Below are 22,504 nucleotides of genomic sequence, written 5' to 3' on the forward strand. Positions count from 1 at the left end.
GGGGCCCCAGAAGAGGTAGATCGGGGCCACTCTGTGCAACACGAACTGCAGAGTGGAGGTAAGTATGACATGTTTGTTATTTAAAAACCCTTTATTTACAACCCCTTTAAGCAGCAAGTGAACATGTTGTCCCTGAAGCTGATGCGTTCAAAGTAGAAAAATTGGGCAAGCAAAAGGATTTGAGCAACTTTGACAAGGGCCACATTGTAATGGCTAGATGACTGGGTCATCTCCAAAATTGCAGCTCTTGTGGGCTGTTCCCGGGTTTGCAGTAGTCAGGACCTACCAAAAATAGGCCAAGGAAGGATAACCAGTGAACAAGTGACAGGACCATGGCAGCCAGGGCTCATTGATGCATGTGGGGAGCGAAATCTGGCCCATGTAGTCTGATCCAATGGAAGAGCTACTTGTAGTGCTACCCGTGCAGGAGCCACTTGGTAATTTGGGACCTCTTTTCTTTGCCTTCACTTACCTCTGGCACACCTGGTTGAATGAAACTGCTGCAAGTACTTATAAGACCACCATTATGGATAACTTTAACTTGACTGTGAGTTAGTAGAAAATAGGAAATAGACAGAAGATTTGAATGTGTGTAAAAGGGCTCCCGCGCTCTATGGCAAAAAAGTTGGAAAGAAGGCAAAAGATCTGTTCTAATGGGAGCAGCAAACACTCTATGAGTAAACTCTCAATAGTATAGAAAACAGAAGGGGGGGGGGGGGGGGGGGTGTTGCGCTTCCTAAATACCAAAAAAAAAAAACTAATACAATAAATAAAAATACAAAATTAATAATAGTAAAAAGAGTGCAAATAGTGCTTTATAGAAAAAGTGCAATAATGCTTTGTGAGCAGCACTTAAAGCTTATAGTAGTGCATTTAAATGAACATCTAATATAAAGTGTTCTTGTGCATCACTCCAGTGTCTGGAAATAGGCAAAAATGTGCAGTTATATCACAGATGTTTACCTATTTCTACACTTACTGCAACATTAATTTATTTGCACTTTATGGTCCCAAGCACATTTTTGCCTATTTTCAGACACTGAAGTGATGCACAAGAACACTTTATATTAGATGTTCATTTAAATGCACTACTATAAGCTTTAAGTGCTGCTCACAAAGCATTATTGCACTTTTCCTATAAAGCACTATTTGCACTCTTTTTACTATTATTAATTTTGTATTTTTATTTATTGTATTCGTTTTTTTTGGGGTATTTAGGAAGCGCAACACCCCCCCCCCCCTTCTGTTTTCTAGACAGAAGATTGTTTAGCGGTAAAGAAGGTAGGTTCAGTCTGTACTAATAGACTGGAGTCAACTCATAAATCAGCAAAGTCAGCAATAAACAGTGCATATAAGCATTAACTGCAATGTAAATAATAATGCTATGACTAGTTTAGAGCACATTCCAAGAGAATGGCTAGGATATGGTACAATGTCCCCTGTGAGGTACTTCTTATCATAAGCAAGAGGTCTCTGTGTAGCAGCTGTAAAGGGGCAGTCTTTAGTCCTAACTCATCAGTCGGCTCGTGTTGGGGCCCAGTTATACTGTTGGTGCACACAAATACAGTCCCAGTCAAACTTGCAGGCAGTGAATAAAGCTACTAGATGGCTGTATAGGTAGTTCCTAAAGGGTTCAGTGTCTCTAGCAGCAGATAGTAAATCCCTACACTTTCCAGGAACAGATATCCAACATTCTGGGGATAAAGAACACTTTACACTAACTATGTCTTTAACCTCCTCTGCGGTATTCCCGAGTGTGGCTTGGGGTGAAATTTCAGTACCATTAGCGGTAACCCCGAGCAACACTGGGGATTGCATCACTGGATCTTGGAAGAAGTGATTACCTCTGTTTCCGGTGGCTGGATCTTCCGCCCAATGCTCTGTCTGTCCCTGGCTTCCCTTCCCTGCGAGCGTTGTGATGCAGGGGGGTGTAACCGGAGGCAGATTCAAAATGTGTATAACACAATACACACAATACATTGTAATCTTATTGGATTACATTACTGTATCAAATTATTTGACCTCAGTTTCCCCCCCCCCCCCCCCCAGTGCTTTGTCCAGTGCCCTTGTCTGCAGTTTTACTGTACTTTCTGCCTGGAAACTGGAGGATGACCATGGCATCCATAAAGTGTGCCTCTACATAAAAAGAGCTATGTGCCAGATAGAGAAATCAGCATAGATGAAAGTCTAATGGCCTACAAGGGAAGGTTCAGCTGGATACAATACATGGCATCAAAGAGAGCAGGATTTGGCATAAAATCCTTCATGCTATGTGAACCGACAACTGGTTACATTTGGAATTCTGTCCTATACACTTGGAAAGGAACCAAATTTAACCCAAAATACAGTAATTATGGAATGGCTTCATCTTCCGTTCTTTCACTGTTTGGGCCATTGCTCAATCAGGGCTATTGTGTACCTACAGACAATATTTACACATCTCCTGAACTTTATGAGTTCCTTCTGCAGAACAAAACAGATGCCTATGGAACCGTTAGGGCTAAATTGCGTGACATGCCACCAATTTTTGGAAGCGCAAGACAGGAGAAATGGTGGCCTGGGAGAAAGGCAAAATTATGGCACGGCGATGGCGTGACAAAAAAGATGTGTGCCTAATGAGTACAATCCATAATACCGCCACTATCATGGTACGCACAAAAGGTGGGAAAGACATGAAGCCACAGGTAGTGATAGACTCCAACAACACCATGGGAGATGTTGACAGAGCCGACCAAGCATTGACATTTTATCCAGCAATGAGAAAACAAAAAAAGTATTATAAGATCTTCAGGCATCTTCTTGAGCAATGCTTGTGGAATACCTACATTTTGCCTACATTTTGCTAAAAAAAAAAAAAAAAAAAAGAGTGACAAGCCTGTGGTTCATGCTGACTTTGCTTGGAAAGTTGCCAAACAGATCTTTCTGAACCACCAAACACCAATGGCTGTAAATAGAGCTGGACGTTGTGCTGCTGGCGTTGTCAACCCGGAACGCCTAACTGGTCATCACTTTGTGGACTACATCCCACCAACTGAAAAAAGTCAGCAGCCACAAGGATGTGCGTGGTATGTTGCTCAAAGCAAGATGACAGTGGAAAGAAAATCCAAAAGGAAACCAGGTTCCATTGTCCTGATTGTGACGTCAGGTTTTGTGCAGTCCATTGTTTAAAAATGTATCATACCCGGGATGTTTACTGAAGCAATATGACTATTAATATTGCACCCTTGTTTGGGCAAAAACATTTTCAGTGTTTTTGATTTGATTATATTATTGACTAAAATGTATTAAATATATTGAATAAAATGTATTATTATTATATATATTATATTATTATTATATTATATTATTATATATATTATATTATATTATTAATATAATATTATATATATTATTAGATTTATTATTATTATATTATTATTTGCTATTATTTATAGTTATTTCTAATATTATAATTTATGATTTTGTGTTTCAAACTTTATCATACCCAAGATGTCTACTAGACTCTGGTTTGGACAGATTTAAGTGAGTTATTCCTAAGAATACAATATAAAATGCCAAATTTCCATGCAAAACAATTGTGCCGCTTTCAGCATCAAAGATCTGACATAATCATACCGCCAGGGAGGTTAAAGGGGTTGTAAACCCTCATTTTAAATTTTTTTTAATAACAAACATGTCATATTTACCTCCACTGTGCAGTTCGTTTTGCACAGAGTGGCCCCGTTCCACCTGTTCTGGGGTCCCACAGCTATCAGTTCCTCCCCGCATCGGTAAACCCCCTAGAAGAGGCGCTCTCCCAGGGGGTTACCGTGCGGGCTCGCTCAGGAATCCAGCATTTGCATCCTTAGACAGAGAATGCCGGACCCGGCCCCTGCATCATTGGATTTGATTGACTGCAGCGGGAGCCAATGGCTGCGCTGCTATCAATCTATCCAATCAAGAGCCGAAAATACCAGCAGAGCGGTAGAGCGCATCTCCGCCAAGGGAACAAATGGGCTCAGGTGAGTAAAACGGGGGGAGCTGGGGGTCTGGTCAGTGTCAGAAGTTTTTTAACCTTAATGCATAGGATGGGTTTACTTCCTTTTTGTCTCCCTGCAAAGGTAAAGCATAATAGGCTACATTATGTGTCACTTACCTGACACAGGAGCCAGCGATGTCACCGCTGTCCCCTGTAGTACAGAGCGTCCATCTTCTTCCAGGTGTCACTGCTCCGGCCACTCACAGCGCCAGAGCAGCGATAACGTCACTCCCACATGCGCACGGGAGCCTCCACTAACGGCATATCGCCGTTAGCAGCGCCATGCTGCTAATGGCGATAGTGCGCCTGCACGCCGCAGTCTACGGCGTATGCGCCGTAGACAGCGGTGCCTGTCTTTTATTAAATATCTCCTAAACTGTGTAGGTTTAGGAGATATTTCTTGGACCTACAGGTAAGCCTTAATCTAGGCTTACCTGTAGGTCAAAGTGGGTTTATAAGGGTTTACAACCACTTTAAGGAGAAAAAACACGAGGATTTACAACCCCTTTAAAAAACCATCCCTGTAAAAAAAGAAAGAGTTAGTTGATATTTTCGTAGGCTACACAGAAGCGGTATGCAGCCCTGTGCTGAGATCTGATTTCCTGGGACTAAAATAGTCATCAAGAAAAGTCCTCATTAGCCTGCTCTTTCTAAAGTCAGGCTCCAGACCATAAACAATCATTTCACCTCTACACCGAGCATAGGAAGCCTCATTACAGCTGCCTGTCATTATTGGTGACTTTGTACTCTTCCAGCTCAAAGACATTCAACGGTTGATTTGGTAAAGGAGCTGAGACTGTGCACTTAGCAAAGTGGATGCTGTCTAAGCTTAGTTAAAAACAAAAAGTTGGGCTGTTTTCACTCTGGATACCCAATCACATGCAAAGGTTATTGAAAAAAAAAAAAGTTTTTTCTTGCACACGATTGGAGGGTTAGGTTTGCCACCTGTCCGGTTTTCTCCCAGATAGTCCAGTTTTTGAACTATGTGTTTTGGTTTTCACCTGCTCCAGACCCGGACACATCATTCACACCGGACTGCACCAAGAGTGACATCTGATGTCTTCTCCTCCCGCCCTGAAGACATCCAGGTCCAGCACAGCAGAGTGGCAGCGATCAATCAAAGCTCCACCCTCCGCCCCCTTCGCCGTTCTGTATACACATACAGGAGGAGGAGGGGGAGCGGGGACACACTGATCGAGATCTGTACAAAGTTTTCTGTGCTCTGTGTCTCAGGACAACGTAGAAAATATGTGAAGTGATCGAGGGGATATGTGCTGGGGGGGGGGGCTCTTTGACAGGGGGAAGACATGGTGGAAGTGTGGGTTGGATTTGAAATCTGACAATCCCTCCTATCTTTCTCCCTTCCCAAAGCACCCTCCAGCACATATCTAACCCTCTACCCCCCCTTGCACTAGCTCTCTCCCCTCTCAAAGCACCCCCCAGCACATATCCGACTCCCCTACCCCCCTTGCGCTACCCCTCTCAAAGCACCCTCAACACTTATCTGATCCCCCCACCCTAATCTTGCACCAGTCCTCTTCCGTCCCAAAACACCCCCCCAGTACATTCTCTACCCCCCCTTGCACTAGCTCTCTCCCCTCTCAAAGCACCCCCCCAGCACATATCCGACTCCCCTATCCCCCTTGCGCTACCCCTCTCAAAGCACCCCCAACACATATCTGATCCCCCACCCTAATCTTGCACCAGCCCTCTTCCCTCCCAAAACACCCCCCAGTACATATCTGACCCCCCCCCCCCCCCGCCCTTGCCTGCTATAGCTCTCTCCAGTGTGTTTTGAGGGATGTGTTTAGTATTTTTTTTTACAGCTTCAGTCGTCATTAGATCTTCAGCTCATTAAAATGCTAATTAATTTACAACTTTTTTGAAATGCGTTTTTCTGGATTTTTTGTTGCTATTCTGTCTCTTACTGTTAAAATAAACCTACCCTTTAAAATTATAGCCTGATCATATCTTTGTCAGTGGCAAACATACAAAATCAGCAGGGGATCAAATACTTTTTTCCCCTCACTCTATATATTTTTGCATAGTATGATGTATTCAACATATAACTTTTACAATAGAGAAAACGTAATTTACATTGTAACTTTTCCCGCTCTATCAATAACTAAATAGAATAAAATAAGTTAACTTTTTGGCATGGACCTGGGAGACAGGTCCATGGAAGTGTACAATGTTTGACTGCACCAGCACGCTCAGGGGAGAATAGATTTTGGCTCTGAAGATTCATGCGGTCCCCAAATCAGATAAGTATGCACCTAGGAGAGGGTAGGTGTGAGCTTAGGTCAGATAAGCATGCATCTAGGAGAGGGTAGGCATGAGCTTAGGTCAGATAAGCATGCATCTAAGAGAGGGTAGGTGTGAGATTAGGTCAGATAAGCATGCATCTAAGAGAGGGTAGGTGTGAGCTTAGGTCATATAAGCATGCATCTAGGAGAGGGTAGGTGTCAGCGTAGGTCAGATAAATATGCATCTAGGAGAGGGTAGGTGTCAGCGTAGGTCAGATAAATATGCATCTAGGAGAGGGTAGGTGTGAGCTTAGGTCAGATAAGTATGCATCTGGGAGAGGGTAGGTGTGAGCTTAGGTCAGATAAGTATGCATCTAGGAGAGGGTAGGTGTCAGCTTAGTTCAAATAAGTATGCATCTAGGAGAGGGTAGGTGTGAGCTTAGGTCAGATAAGTATGCATCTTGGAAAGGGTTGGTGTGAGCTTAGGTCAGGTAACCATGCATCTAGGAGAGGGTAGGTGTGAGCTTAGGTCAGATAAGCATGCATCTAGGAGAGGGTAGGTATGAGCTTAGGTCAGATAAGCATGCATCTAGGAGAGGGTAGATGTGAGCTTAGGTCAGATAAGCATACATCTAGGAGAAGGTAGGTGTGAGCTTAGGTCAGATAAGTATGTGTCTAAGTATGCATCTAGGAGAGGGTAGGTGTGAGCTTAGGTCAGATAACCATGCATCTAGGAGAGGGTAGGAATGAGCTTAGCTCAGATAAGCATGCATCTAGGAGAGGGTAGGTGTGAGCTTAGGTCAGATAAGTATGCATCTAGGAGAGGGTAGGTGTGAGCTTAGGTCAGATAAGCATGCATCTAGGAGAGGGTAGGTGTGAGTTTAGGTCAGATAAGTATGCATCTAGGAGAGGGTAGGTGTGAGCTTAGGTCAGATAACCATGCATCTAGGACAGGGTAGGTGTGAGCTTAGGTCAGATAAGTATGCATCTAGGAGAGGGTAGGTGTGAGATTAGGTCAGATAAGTATGCATCTAGGAGAGGGTAGGTGTGAGCTTAGGTCAGAGTCGGAAGGTGATCTGCATAACTGGAGTTTTTCTAAAGGTTCAGTTACCTTAAAGATCTCAAACTTGAACATGTTATTTTGAAGGCATATTTTCCGGAATTAAGAACACATGTTAAAAATTCCCACATTGAAGAATAAACCGTGCTTTGTTCACGGCAGATTCATGTCATGTTCTGCAATAAATACATCTTGAAATACCGGATTCCTTGGATGTCATAGTAATTCATGAGTGACACTTTTCAAGACATGTCTGTATTTTGAAACTTTGCAGATAAAGCATACCGTCTTATGTACTCATGTTTACTTACTACTGTATAGGAATACGAATGGTGTGCTTTTGCATTAAAAATATCAGTGAAATTCAAATTCCCGTTCTACCTATTTTATGCAGTTTTTTAAATCAATCCCACTAGAGAGCCAGAGAGCCAGTGATCTTATCAACACAGGATCACTAAAAGAAAGGAGAGATCACTCGCCTGCACCTACAGCACCGCTCAGTGTTTACAGTTTTGGGCCTAAAGTACAGAAAACCTGCATCCTTGTAACTTCCCGTGCACTGTATTGAAATCTCAATGTTATCAGCCTTCCCTGTTCTCTTCTGTAAACTACAAACCACACCCCCATGTTATGGAAATGAGGCTAGGTAGAGGTGTTCTGTAGTCCAGTCTTAAGATGACAATGCTGCTTCCTCATAGATGAAATACAGTGAGTGAGTGCTGTCATCCTAGAACAGGAAATGTGTCACTGGCAGGATCACCAAGTGAAAACAAAGGAAATAATCCTGAAAAAAAGTAGAAAAGCCATTCCCCTGACAGCATGCGGAGAGTAGGACCCTTGCTCTGTGTGTGGAAGCAGTGGTTTCCCTGCAGAGGTTTAACATGTTCTCTGCTGTGTCAAAGTTTGAGCTCTCCAATTAGCAGAGATTACCCTCATTAATGATTGGAGAGCTCTAGGTCTGATTTAGCAGGGAGCATGTCAGAACTCTGCAGAGGGACCACTGCTTCCACACACAGAGCAAGGGTCCTTCTCTGCAGCATGCTGGCTGTAGATACTTAAAATGTAGCTCCCCCAAAAGAGGAAGTCCACTTTAAGCAGCCCCCCACCTCCCTGCCACATTTGGCATGTCATTTTTCTTTGGGGGGAGTAGGTGCCCAGTTTTGACAGGTACCCTCTCCATCTTCCACTCAGATCACCTAGACGATCCAAACCTAAGTTCTCCTGCCTCCCTCCCTGCAGTCTTCTGGGACACATGACAGGTCCCAGAAGACTGGCAGGCATTCAGCAGGCGCAGCACAACTCACGCAGGGAGAAGTGTAGAAAGTCATCATACTGATCAGCTGATCCGGCACCATGATCCCTCGATCTTCCACCGACACCCCATTCCTGAACAGTGGTCTGGAGGAGGGACAGCCTGGACTGTAGGAGGGAGGGACAGTACACAGCACAAGGAAGCTCTGCATATACTACACTAGCCTGTCTATATACCCTAATAGCCCATCTGTATACCCTAGTAGCCTGTCTGTATACCCTAGTAGCCTGTCTCTTAACTCTAACCTGTCTATATACCGTAGTAGCCTGTCTGTATACCCTAGTAGCCTGTCTGTATACTCTAACCTGTCTATATACCCTAGTAGCCTGTCTGTATACCCTCGCCTGTCTGCATACCCTAGCCTGTCTATATACCCTAGCCTGTATGTATGCCCTAGCCTGCCTGTATACTACACTAGCCTGTCTGTATACCCCTGCCTGTCTGTATACTACACTAGCATGTCTATATACTACACTAGCCTGTCTTTATACTACAATAGCTTGTCTATATACCCTATCCTGTCTACTGTATATACCCTAGCCTTTCTATATATAGACTAGAGTGTCTGTATACCCTAGCCTGCCTATATAATACACTAGCCTATCTATATACTGCTCTAACCTGTCTATACACCCTAGCCTGTCTATATACTACCCTAGCCTGTCTATGTACTACACTAGCCTATCTATAAACCCTAGCCTGTCATTATACTCAGGGCCGGGACAAGGGGTGGGCAGGAGGGGCAGCTGCCCTGGGCACTGTGTTATCATGGGCGGTGGGAGGGGGGGCACCTTAAGGAAATAGGGGGGAGGGGATTTGTGTTGGAAAGGGGGATTTGGGGGGCAGCAGGGAGTAAGTATTGTTTTAGGAGGGGAAATTTGGGGGTATGCTAAAATTTAGGGGGAGACGGAATGGGGGAAGATTTGTGCTAGGAAGGATGATTGGGGATCTTTGTGCTGGAAGGGGGGGATTTGCAGTGGGGTTATTGGGAGGGGTAATCTTAGGGGTAGATCATTTGTGCTAGGAGGAGTGATTTTTTTAGGGGGGCACTTGAATTGGGGGGGGTTGGGGGGTAAGATTTGTGCTGGGAGGGGGGATTTCAGAAGGGGAATAGATTTGCACTGGGAGGAGGGGGAATTTATGCTTAAGGGGGTGAAAAAGATTAGTGCTTAGTTATTTTTTTTTGGGGGGGGGGGATTTTAGATGATGCATAATGCTCATACACCTTGGGGGTGGGGCGTGCAGTTTGGCATGTTTGATGACCTTGTCCCAGCACTGATTATACTACACTAGCCTGTCTATATACCCTAGCCTGTCTATATACTACCCTAACCTGTCTATTTACTACCCTAGCCTTTCTATTTACTACCCTAGCCTGTCTATATACTACCCTAGCCCTAAACCTAGGTTCACACTTATGTGTTTAGTGCAAAATCTGACTTCTTGATAAATGTAATTTTAGTTTTAATTATCATGATGGGCGTGACTTTATTTTGGGAGTGGGGGGCAGCATTTCATTCTTGGACCCAGACAGCACAATGTCTTTGGCCAGCCCTGTGGACAAGTTATAAATTTAGCACTTTGAATGGATGTAGAGAAAAGAAGAATGCAGATAAACAAGTACTACTTATATATGAGGATTTGTATCACCTGAGGCCAGTTACTTCACTAGGTATATGTAAAGGTTTAACAACTATAATGAGCTGCGCTAAAAAAAGATTTAAGTGTAAAACTGTAATCAAAAAATTAATTAGTAGTGACCCTATCACAAAGTGCCAATTTTTTTTAAATAAATAAATAGAAATTCATAAGTGAAAATTCATAAATATAAATTGATAAACGGAAATTATTAAATTAATAAAATTGCCATATAAAATAAATACAAATTAATACGTGACACTTAATGGTTTAATAATAACACTTAATATAAGTGAAATAGAAAATGATAGTCCATATAAATGTCCCCAAAAATTTTTTCTCATGCAAAGGGATCAGCAGGAATCCAGTGCAGGATCAAACAAAACACCCTTTGGAAAAGTGCTGTAAAGAGCAGAAGATGCAACCACCAATATTAACTCTGGCCGCTTCCCAGAACCCTAGGTCCCTATAATATGGGACCAGAAAGCGCCTAGATAAATCATCAGGATGGACACTTTAAGATGGCAGACAGGAAATCTCTCTCCTCCAGCAACAAGATGTTACACCGCGATGAGCAAATCCAAATAGAAAAAAAGAGATGCTCGCATATCGTAAAAACCTTTATAATTTATTTAAATAGTGCATAGATGTAAACTCACATTATCCGGATACAAAAAAGGCCATAAAAACATACGAGCCGGCCAGCTCTCGACTACCGCCCGTTAGGCCGCGTACACACGGGCGGACTGTTCGCCCAACTTTGTTCGTCAAACAATCCGACAAACAGTCCGCTCAAAATTTGCATGAACGGACTTGACCACACACAATGAACGAACAGTCCGCTGAAAGCGTGCGCGATGACGTGAACGGCACGTTCGACGGGACGAGAAATTCAACATCCAATACACTGCAATGCAACCTTCGCCGTGTAAATCCTTTCTGAGCATGCGCGAAACTTAGTTTGTCGAACAAGCCTACACATGAGCGGACTGTCCGCTGAAACCAAGTTTCAGCGGACTGTCTTACGGAAATTCCGAAAAACTTTGTTCGTCAGACTGTCCCCTGAAACTGTCCGCTGAAGCCCACACACGAGCGGACTGTCCGCTGAAACACTGTTCAGCGGACAAAGTTGGGCGAACAGTCCGCCCGTGTGTACGCGGCCTTAGTTCCAGGACTGGCTTAGAACTAGGGTTGCCACCTGTGCAGGATTCACCCGGACAGTCCGGGTTTGGAATCTTGTGTCAGAATCTTGTGACAGACTGAAACCCGGACATATTATTTAGACTGGGCTGTTGCGCCCCAAGTAACTGAGATAGTCACGCAAAAATCTGTTGCCGTCCGGGAGCTGCGGGCCGCTGTCTGGGGGCAGGTTTGGCATCACGGGGGGGGCCATAATGTCAGCAAGAGCAGTTTGGCCACACCCACTGTTCGCCGCAGTGCATTATCACTTTCCTCGGAGCAGCCAAAGGTGTCCCGGGTCTTTTATAATCCTATAGTGTATACTACGGAAAAAAGGTGCCCTGTATAGTGTTTGGGTTTGGCTTGAAGAAAAGGTGGCAACCCTACGTAGAACGCGGTGACGTCACAAAATTCATAAAATGTATTTATATTTAATTATAAAAAAAAATTGTCACTTTGTGATAGGGTCACTACTAATTAGTTTTTTGATTACAGTTTTACACTTAAATCTTTTTTAGCGCAGCTCCTTATAGTCGTTAATTGTTTTGTGTCGCTGTATAACGATTTGAGCTGATGCTCATTGGGTGGGTTTAGTTAATAGCGCAGTTTTTTCCATTGTACTAATATGTAAAGGTTTACAACCAACTGCAGTATGTGTCTGGGAGTCATGTGTAGGGCTTACTTCTTTTCCATACAAGTAAAAGTTCCCTCCCATAGGAAGGAATACATGCGTTTGTACCGAGACGTCTAGAAAGTGTGTCGGTCTCGGAAGAATGGATACAGGTAGAAGAGGAGCAGTCAGGTTATCCCTGACCTGACCTCATTTCTATAAACTCTTTGTGTCCGCAGTCTCCGCTGTCTGGGAGCCAGGCCAACTTCTGATACCCAAATGAAAGGATTACTACCTGGAATTAATGCCATTCCTATGAAAAGAGCCGTGTTGATAATATCGGGTATTTTTAGATTAGGCCACATGTAAAATATTTAAAGTGGACTTATCAAGTGAACACAATGGAAGCAGCCATTTAATATGTAGACCGATACTGAGCCTACCCATTACCTGAAAAAAAGGGAAAGTCGCCCTATTATAATTCATGTGCTTGAAGTGAAACTTCAGCCAATTTCTTTTTTGTTCTGGATAAAACGGTTGTGGGTTTTTAATGTCGCCTGTATCTCCATTTTTTTTTCTAAAAGTACAAAGTGAGGAGAAATTTCTAAGCCCTTGTACACACGGTTGGACATTCCGACTGAAAATGTCCGATCAGACCGTGTTGTCGTGTGTGGGCTTCATCTGATTTTTTCCGTCGGAATGTCTGACCAACAAAGTTTGAGATCTGGATATAAAATTTTCCGACAACTTGATCCGATTGGACTTTGTCCGATCGTTTGTAGAGAATTCCGATCGGACAAAGTGCCACGCATGCTCAGATCAAATTCCTAGACCAAAGCTATTGGCTACTAGCCTGAACGTAGTCCCGTCGTAATGAAATAACGTCATCACATTACGAACGATCGGATTTTCCGACAACTTTGTCCGACTGTGTGTATGCAACGCTAGTTTCGGACAAAATCCGGCAGAAAAAATCAGATGGATTTTGTTGTCGGAATGTCGGACCCTGTGTACAAGGGCTTAGAGTGACATAGACAGCAATCTGTCGAGTGGAGTAGGACTAGAAACGATGTTGGGATTTTATTCATGTCTGCATGGTTGTTGGGGAGAGTCCCCCTTACTTCCTGTCCTGGTGACCACACAGGAAGTTGGGGGAATCTTTCCAGCAGAGACACAGATAGTTGAGGTTCTGAAGCTGGCCACATACATTACAATCTGAGTGCAAAAACCCCATTAATCAAAAGTGGGAAGGGGGCACCCTTATTCAATCGAATGGGCCATGTTACAGTGCCGGTAAAGTGCAGTACTACAAACCAAATGCGACAGCTTTAAAAAAAAGACAATTGCTTATGGCACGCAGTGCTTTAGCAAGCTAAACGTCATTAAATAAGTCTGCATTCATATGTGCTTTGGCTGAGTTTTTGGTACAATTTTGCAATAATGTGTTTAATTTTTATTTTTTTGCCCTTTAAAGCATTTTGCGGTGCATTTTTAACTGGACATGTGACTGGACAAAGCACTTGCCACAGGTGCTTTGCTCTTTTGATGTGTTATTTCTATTAATTTCAACGAAGAGGTGCGTTTTGTTTTTTTTAAACTGCACCAAAAATGCCTCAAGCTGTGTGTTTTAGGCTCGGTTTACACCTATGCGTTTTTTATGCTTTCTGCAGAAACGCACTACAGTTCATTTAACATGGTTTCCTAAGGGACGTGTTCACATGGAAAGGGTCAGGGACTTTTTTAAATGCAAAATGGTGCTTTTTTTTTGTTATTTTGGTTTATTATACTTCAATGGAGTAGCTGCAGAAAAGCATGTAGTGCGTTTTTGCCATGATTTTGTTGCGATTTGCGTTTTTTAAGCTGCCCTACAACAAATTGACCCCAAAAAAAGCATACAAATTGCAAAAAACAAATTGCAGCAAAATTGCCGTAAAATCGTGTGCGCAAAAATGCAAAATGCACAGCAAAAAGCACTGCAGAAATGATCAAAAGTAAACTTTATAGATGTGAACTGAGCCTAAAAACTGAAACACAATAGGCCAATGTGAAGAGTTCCATAGGATTTAAAGGGATGCATTTTTTCAGCTTTTTTTTTTACTGAGAAACTGATCTAAAACTGATCGTGGACAAGCTGTCTTGCAGATAAAGAGACAAACCATTTATCTCTGGCAGGGGTGCCTACAATGATCAGCTTTTATTTGTTTATGGAAATACTTTATCCCAAAAGTAAAAAACTGTTTGTTGTAACTGTTTAAAAAGTGTAAGCTGGAGTTTGGCTTCAATGTGTTAGACCTCTTTCACACTTGTGGGCATGACAAGTCGTACCCCATGATTTCCAATGATAACCAATCATATCTGTGTGACTTCAAGTCGCACCGACTTCAAAGTAGTCCCTGCACTACTTTGGTCCGACTTTGATGCGAGTTGAGGTCCATAGACCTCAAGTTTACACAGGCATTCCCTGACATCGTGGCAAAATCACAGGAAAATCGCTCGGCTTTCAAGTCATGGCCGTGTGAAAGGGGCTTTAGTGCATCTATGGTCTATGGACCTCAACTCGCATGAAAGTCAGACCAAAGTAGTACAGGGACTACTTTGATGTCGGCACATATATGAATGCTTATCGTTAGAAACCATGGGGAACAACATGCGACTTTGCAGGCCTAAAGGCCACTTTCATACTTGTGCGACCTGAAAGTTGAGCAATTTTGCCACGATTTTTGTCGCGACTAGGAGCAATGCCTGTGTAATGTTGAGGTCTAGGGACCTCAGACCAAAGTAGTGCAGGGACTACTATGAAGTTGCACAGATATGAATGGTATTCATTGGGGGCGGCGAAGCACCTACCCCCCCATGTTGAGGGCATACGGACTGGTATGGTTTGGGGGGAGGCACTCGCTTGTCCCCTCCCTTTCCTGACCTGCCGGGCTGCATGCTCGGATAAGGGTCTGGTATGGATTTTGGGGGGGACCCCACATCATTTTCTTTTTTAATTGTGGTGTGGGGAGGGGGGGCTGGTCTGGCATGGACCTGGGGAGGACCCCACGCTCGCTGTTTTTTTCACCATTTTTTTTTCCCGCCAATTCTTTTTTTTTTTTTTTTTTTTTACATTCAGCTGTCAGCGGGGAAGCCCGTTGACAGCTGATGACTCATCAGTTGTTAAGGACACGGCGGCTGGCTTCCCAGCCCTCTCCTTAGCAACCAGCTATACACGATGTTAAAAAAAAAACGCAAATTGTGGCAAAAACACAGTACTTGCGTTTTGGATGTGGGTCCATTGAAAAAAAAAAAGTCCCTGACCCTTTCCAAAAGTGCAGAGGCACAAAAATGCATTGAATGTGCTCCATAGAAACCCATGTTAAAAAAAAAAAATGCTTGCATTTCTGCAAAATGCATCAAAAAACGCATTAGTGTGAATTGAGCCTAATACAGGAGGTATGCTACTGGCCAGATCACCAGCTGAAAACAGAGAGGAAAAAGCCTAAAAAGGGAAAACTAATGCAGCCACCATATCTAATGTTTGATAAAATGCAAGCTATCACATTTTGGGCTTTGCTTTTAGGCTCCATGCACACTAGCTAGTACGTTTTTTTTTAAGCGCCTAGAAGCTGTTATTAGCATTTTTTTCTGGTCCTAGGAGCTAAATAGTGTTATCCTATGTGTCCATGCACACTGCTTTAGGCTATTAGCAATTTTTGAACTTCAGCTTCTAGGAGCAGAAAATAAATAGTTTTTGTCGTTTTTTGGAGTGTTTTTCCAGCAGAAAAAAAATGCTGAATGCTCTTAAAGAGGAACTGCAGTCTGCTCACATAATTTGTAATAAACTCATGTATACATCTTTGCCATTCTGAAGCTTTCCTCCAACCCCTTGGCATGTTATTATATATATATATATATATATATATATATATATATATATATATATATATATATATATATATTTTATATTCTGCAATTCTGTACTTGCCAAATATGCTGCAGAAAACTTCATCCACTGAGTCTGACTGCAACCATCTTAACTGTGGGCAGCTGAAGCTGCCTGTTCACTTCCTGTATTTATACAGACACACCTCCAGCTCTGCAGCTCTTATTGGTTCTTTTATGACTGGCAAACTCTCACGAGAGTGAGAGAGAGCTGTGCAGGATGTCATAAGCCTGGGCTAATGACCAGACAAGAAACAGGACGTGGGCTGTATAAGGTATTTACAGGCAGAAAAAAAAAATGTTTTACTTTCCAAAATTAAAACAAGAAGGGCAGAAGATTTAATAGATGGAAAGATGAAAAATGACTGAATGCTTTAACTGCTCCTGTTTCTAAATGCTACTAAAGTGCCACTTACAGCTTTTTTTTTTTTCTCCTCTATGTACTGCAAAAAACGCTAATAAAATGCAAATTCCCCTAAATGGTACTAAAAGACTATTATGCCCTGTACAAACGGTCGGAAATTCTGACGGAAAAGGTCTGATCGGATTATATTGTCGGAAAATCCGATCGTGTGTGGGCTCTATCGGATTTTTGAGAGCAGGATCTCAAATTTTCCCACCAAAAAAATCCGATCTGACTTTTTCCGATCATTTGTAGAGAATTCCGATCAGACAAAGTACCACGCATGCTCATATCAAGACCAAAGCTTTTGGCTACTAGCCTCAACGTAGTCTCGTCATAACGAACGAACGTCATCACGTTCAGAATGATCGGATTTTCCGACAAGTTTGTCCGAGCGTGTGTATGCAACACCAGTTTAGGATAAAATCCTTTTGAAAAAATCCGATGGATTTCATGGTCAGAATGGCCAACCGTGTGTACAAGGTATATGCAGCTAGCACAAAAATGCTATTTTATCAGCATTTTTCATCCAGCGTTATTTTTCTAACTTTTTTTTTTTGAGCTCATGAAAAACACTAGTGTGCACGGAGCCTAAAGAATAAAGTGAAGTCCTGATCGCTTTTCCTTGCTTCTCCTGATTTTTCTCTACTTTTGGAGCAAGCCCTATGATCCTCTGGTCACCGGAGAGTTAACAAGGCTTATTATTTGAATTCGCTGCAGTTCTGTCCTCTGTAATGCGTCTGTAATTGTAGCTATATGTGGAGCGGGCAGTCCTGGAAAGCATGCACACTCTGCCTGTACCCACGTCGCAGGCCGTCACCTGTTGGGGCCCTTCGCTGAGAGCTGCTCTGGAAGAGAACCAACAGAGGCAGAGTTTATCCGAGCTCCCCAGCCCTGCCAGACTTCTCCTCCCCGGAGTGGGAGCACAGCCGCATGCAATGCATGTTTCTTCCATCCCTTCCTGTTTTTTAAAGTTCTGTTAAGAGGCGTCAGTCAGCGCTTCCAGACAATGGAGGAGCTCACAAGCCACAAGTCGGAGCAGATCATGTCTCTGCTGGGTAGCAGCCAGTTGAATGGTGAGTAAGAGGATTATGCTGGTCCTACAATGGCAGGGATGGGTATGCCTTGTGTGGTTACACTGCGTTGTTCTGCGGTCTCCGGCTCTGTACAGGTACGTGTTTCAGCAGGAAAGTGATGCCGTGTGTGTACTACAGGCTGGTGTATTCGATAAAAGAGTTCCTGAGGATTATTAGAGAAGAATGCATTATAAAGGAATTAATGAGTTGACTTAAAGCAGTAAAAAACCCAAAACCAAAAATGTCATATATTGCAGCTTACCAATCCTTAGATGTGGTGGCTGCATTCGTTTTCTTCTTTCAGGCCTGATTCACACCTATGCAGGTTGCAGTTTTCATATTCCAGGTGCATTTTGCGTTTTTTGCACACTGCTGCTTAAGGCGCATGGCCACTGGTGTTCCTACTTTCTTTTCTATGCAGCAAGCAGCTAAGTCTCAGCATCATCAGGCAGCCGCCGCTCTGTTCGCACATAGCGTCAGAGGCGGAGCAGCGGCGGAGGACTGTGTCTGTTTCTCTACTTGTGTATGAATTGAAGCAAGCAAACATTAATTGATGGGCACTGGTAGGCTGCATTTGATGGGTGCTGCTGAGGCTGCATTTGATGGGTGATGCTGAGGCTGCATTTGATGGGTGATGGAGAGGGCTGCATTTGATGGGTGATGGTGAGGTTGCACTTGATGGGCGATAGTAAGGCTGCATTGATGGGTGATGGTGAGGCTGCATTTGATGGGTGATGGTGAGGCTGCATTTGATAGGTGATGGTGAGGCTGCATTTGATGGGTGATGGTGAGGCTGCATTGATGGGTGCTGGTGAGGCTGCATTTGATGGGCGCTTCATTAAAAAAGTGGGGTATACATGGGCAGGGCAAAGGATTCAGGAGTGGAGCCAAGGGATGGGTGATGGTGAGGCTGTATTTGATGAGTGATGGTGAGGCTGCACTTGATGAGCGATAGTAAGGCTGCATTGATGGGTGATGGTGAGGCTGCATTTGATGGGTGATGGTGAGGCTGCATTTGATGGGTGATGGTGAGGCTGCATTTGATGGGTGATGGTGAGGCTGCATTGATGGGTGATGGTGAGGCTGCATTTGATGGGTGATGGTGAGGCTGCATTTGATGGGTGATGGTGAGTCTGCATTTGATGGGCGATGGTGAGGCTGCATTTGATAGGTGATGGTGAGGCTGCATTTGATGGGTGATGGTGAGGCTGCATTTGATGGGCGCTTCATTAAAAAAGTGGGGTATACATGGGCAGGGCAAAGGATTCAGGAGTGGAGCCAAGGGATGGGTGATGGTGAGGCTGTATTTGATGAGTGATGGTGAGGCTGCACTTGATGAGCGATAGTAAGGCTGCATTGATGGGTGATGGTGAGGCTGCATTTGATGGGTGATGGTGAGGCTGCATTTGATCGTTGATGGTGAGGCTGCATTTGATGGGTGATGGTGAGGCTGCATTTTATGGGTGATGGTGAGGTTGCATTTGATGGGTGATGGTGAGGTTGCACTTGATGGGCGATAGTAAGGCTGCATTGATTGGTGACGATGAGGCTGCATTGATGGGTGATAGTGAAGCTGCATTTGATGGGTGATGGTGAGTCTGCGTTTGATGGGCGATGGTGAGTTTGCATTTGATGGGCGATGGTGAGGCTGCATTTGATGGGTGATGGTGAGGCTGCATTTGATGGGTGATGGTGAGGCTGCATTTGATGGGCGATGGTGAGGCTGCATTTGATGGGTGATGGTGAGGCTGCATTGATGGGTGATGGTGAAGCTGCATTTGATGGGTGATGGTGAGTCTGCATTTGATGGGTGATGGTGAGGCTGCATTTGATGGGTGATGGTGAGGCTGCATTGATGGGCGCTGTTGAGGCTGCATTTGATGGGTGCTTCATTAAAAAGGTGGGGTATACATGGGCAGGGCAAAGGATTCAGGAGTGGAGCCAAGGGGAGGGCGGCAAAATTAGGTTTTGCCCAGCGTGTCAAAAATCCTTGCGCCAGCCCTGTTCAAGTAGACATGCTGACCGATAGTCAGATACCCTGTGTAAAAAAAAATCTGTATACTTACCTTTATTCGACTGGTCTGGTCATACCGTTCTGCAGCTCTGGCTTCCATGTATATCATGAAGCATTCAACAACTGTTGTGATTTCTAGGATCTATGATGTCACTCATAGGCTCCCATGGCCCAGCCGTTGTCGGCTCTCCCTCCCCTTTTCTGCAGCAGCCACTTACTGACATGAGAGCTGGAGCTGCAGGATCATGTGACCGGACCAGAGAAGATTTAAAATAATTAAGTACACAGATGTTTTGTGCACAGGGTAAGGTATGCAGAATAGATAGGAGGAGGGAAAGGGAATGTTTTTAAGAATAGTTGGAGTTAACCTTTTTTAACCAATCAGGGGAGAGAGGGGTGGGGCCAAAGGCAGCTGTGTATTTTTAGGACACTTACCTGTCCTGGAATTCAGCGATGTTGGCCACCCCAGCTGATGTTTCCATCTGCTCTCGGGTGGTACCTCCCCCATTGCCATTGCTGGTTCCCCACTGTGCATGTGCGAAGCGCGCTTTGTGAATGGCTGGGTGGCAGGGGAATGAGGAGGGAGGCTGAACTTCCGGGGACCTCGCTGCATCTCGCCACAGCCAGGTCTCTTGGAAGTGGGGACCCTTCCCCCCTCACCCCTAAAGGTGCCAAATGTGGCACCGGAGGCGGGGGAGATGTAGATAAGTGGAGCTTCCCTTTTGGGTGGAGCTCCGCTGTAAGTAACACTTACTGGTCTCTCTCCCCCCAACCTGATACTGGACAGGCATCCTCCCAGTGTCGGGATAAGGTCATCTAGTGCCCAGGGCAAAGATGCCAAACGGTGCACCCCCCCAAATCTATGAGTATATTGTGTCAGCATAAATCCTCTCCCTTCCTTCCATAAAAATGTGAGCGCTGATCTGCACAATTACCCCTAAGCATAAATTCCCTTTGCAAGCCAAAATTCCCCCCAACCAAAAAATCTCCCTTTTCTAGTACTCCTGCCAGCTTGTAGGTTGACACTCTCTATGCAAACCCCCCCCCCCCCCCCACTACCTCACATGATACCACAGCACCCAGGGCAGCTGACCCTCCTGCCCACCCCTTGTCCCTGACCTGCATCCTCCTATCAGCATGCTCCGTGCCCTGCAGTACAACAGTTTGTATCCTTGTGCTGCTTCTTTTTCACTGAACTGCTGTACAAGTACTGCAAGAGTCCGCTATCAAGCCAAATTCAGGTACTTGCACTGCTTACACTAAAAAAAAAAAAAAATGTTGCAATAATGAAATGAACACAGAGCTGACTTATTGTGTGTGTTTTATATCTGCCTGGAGTTCAGCTTTAAGCAGTCTTATAAGTGTGATCCAGTATGTGTCTGCTGTTGCCGAGTATTGGGTGTCATTGGCATTTAGCATGCAGAATATGTGCTCCCTTCCAACTAAGTACTGTACAAATGATAGCAGTGGTTGGCTAAATGTAATATGAAATGTCTTCATTCTCGTCGCTCAGTGATTAACGGAAGGCAGTGTTAATTTTGTTGACTAAAACATTTTAGTTGACTAACTTAAAGTGGAGGGCCACCCTGAAAAAAAAAAATATAAAAAATTACCAAAAAATCTAAAAAAAAAAAAAAAAATTAAAAAAAATTTTTTTTTTTACTTACCAGAAATGCCTGTTGCTAGGCACGTAATTCTAATCTTCCTCTTCCTCCTCCGCGGAGATCTTCTGGTCTTCTCTCCTCGTCGTGTTGTCTTCTGGGTAATGGGTCGCGCTGTGTTCTGGGAACTGTGTGTTCCAGAACACAGCGCGTCCCATTCACAAAGCGCTGCGTGACTCGCGCATGCGCAGTAGGAAACGGGCAGTGAAGCCGTAAGGCTCCACTGCCTGTTTCCCTTACAAGGAATGGTGGCGCCGGGACCCGAGAGCCGAGGGACGGGTCGGCCTCGGGCGGCCGACATCGCGGGCGCCCTGGACAGGTAAGTGGGCTTATTAAGTCAGCAGCTGCAGTGTTTGCAGCTGCTGACTTTTTTTTTTTTAAATGGCCCTCCGCTTTAATACCATTTTAGTCGACTAAAATACGTCTAAAACAATTGAGATGAGTAAAATACGACTAAAACTAAATTTGCATTTTAGTCAAAAGACTAAAATGGGACTAAAACTAAAATGCCATTTTAATCGAAAGACTTATGCCCTGTACACACGGTTAAACATTCCGACAACAAAATCCAAACTTGCCAAACTTGTCTTGCATACACACGATCGGACAAAGTCGGAAAATCCTGTTCTCAACAAGGTGACGTACAACACGTACGTCGGGACTATAAACGGGCCAGTAGCTAATAGCTGTGGTCTCTTAATTTATTCTGAGCATGCGTGGCACTTTGTCCGTTAGAATTGTCTACACACGATCGGAATTTAAACAATCGTATTTTGTTGTCGGAAAGTTTTAGATCCTGCTCTCAAACTTTGTGTGTCAGAAATTCTGACGGAAAAAGTCAGATGGAGCCCACACATGATCCGATCGCACATTTTCCGTCAGAAATTCCGACTAAATTGAAATTTGTCGTCAAAATTAACACTGGACTGTAGTGCATGCTCATACCTCAATAACATAAATAATAACATATTCGATTTTTCACTCCGGCAGTATATAATGAGTTTGGAAATTGTAGAGAAATGCTTGAATAATGTATTACAATTTAACTACACCCATTCGATTTTAGATGACTAAAATTAGTTTTAGTCAACTAAAATGAGTTTTAGTCGCCTAAAATGATTTTAGTCAACTAACATGTCCTGGTGATTTAGTCGACTAAATACGACTAAAACTAAAAGAATTGCAGAAGACTAAAATGGGACTAGAAACTGAAATGCCATTTTAGTCCTAAGACTTATGCCTCGTACACACAATCAGACTTTCCGACAACAAAACCGTGGATTTTTGTTTGAAGGATGTTGGCTCCAACTTGTCTTATATACACACATTCACACAAATGTTGGCCAATAATAACAAACATAGT

General features: G+C 43.8%; 1 protein-coding gene across 9 annotated transcripts in view; it reads left to right on the plus strand.

Annotated features, from left to right (window-relative positions):
- Positions 1 to 22,504, plus strand: part of KIAA1217 (KIAA1217 ortholog) — a 954,123-nt gene that overhangs the window by 449,162 nt on the left and 482,457 nt on the right. The window contains exon 1 of one of the 9 annotated variants that reach the window (XM_077490972.1): positions 17,269 to 17,466. The exons of the other annotated variants lie outside the window; for them this stretch is intronic. Within the exon in view, the coding sequence (XP_077347098.1) occupies positions 17,400 to 17,466 (67 nt within the window). The 5' untranslated portion in view covers positions 17,269 to 17,399. Of the gene's footprint in view, positions 1 to 17,268; positions 17,467 to 22,504 lie in introns of those variants that run through there. 9 annotated transcript variants of the gene reach the window in all.

Source organism: Lithobates pipiens, unplaced genomic scaffold (assembly GCF_037356315.1).
Source record: "Lithobates pipiens isolate NorthernLeopardFrog02 unplaced genomic scaffold, aLitPip1_a1.2 Scaffold_19, whole genome shotgun sequence".
Classification (NCBI taxonomy): domain Eukaryota; kingdom Metazoa; phylum Chordata; class Amphibia; order Anura; family Ranidae; genus Lithobates; species Lithobates pipiens.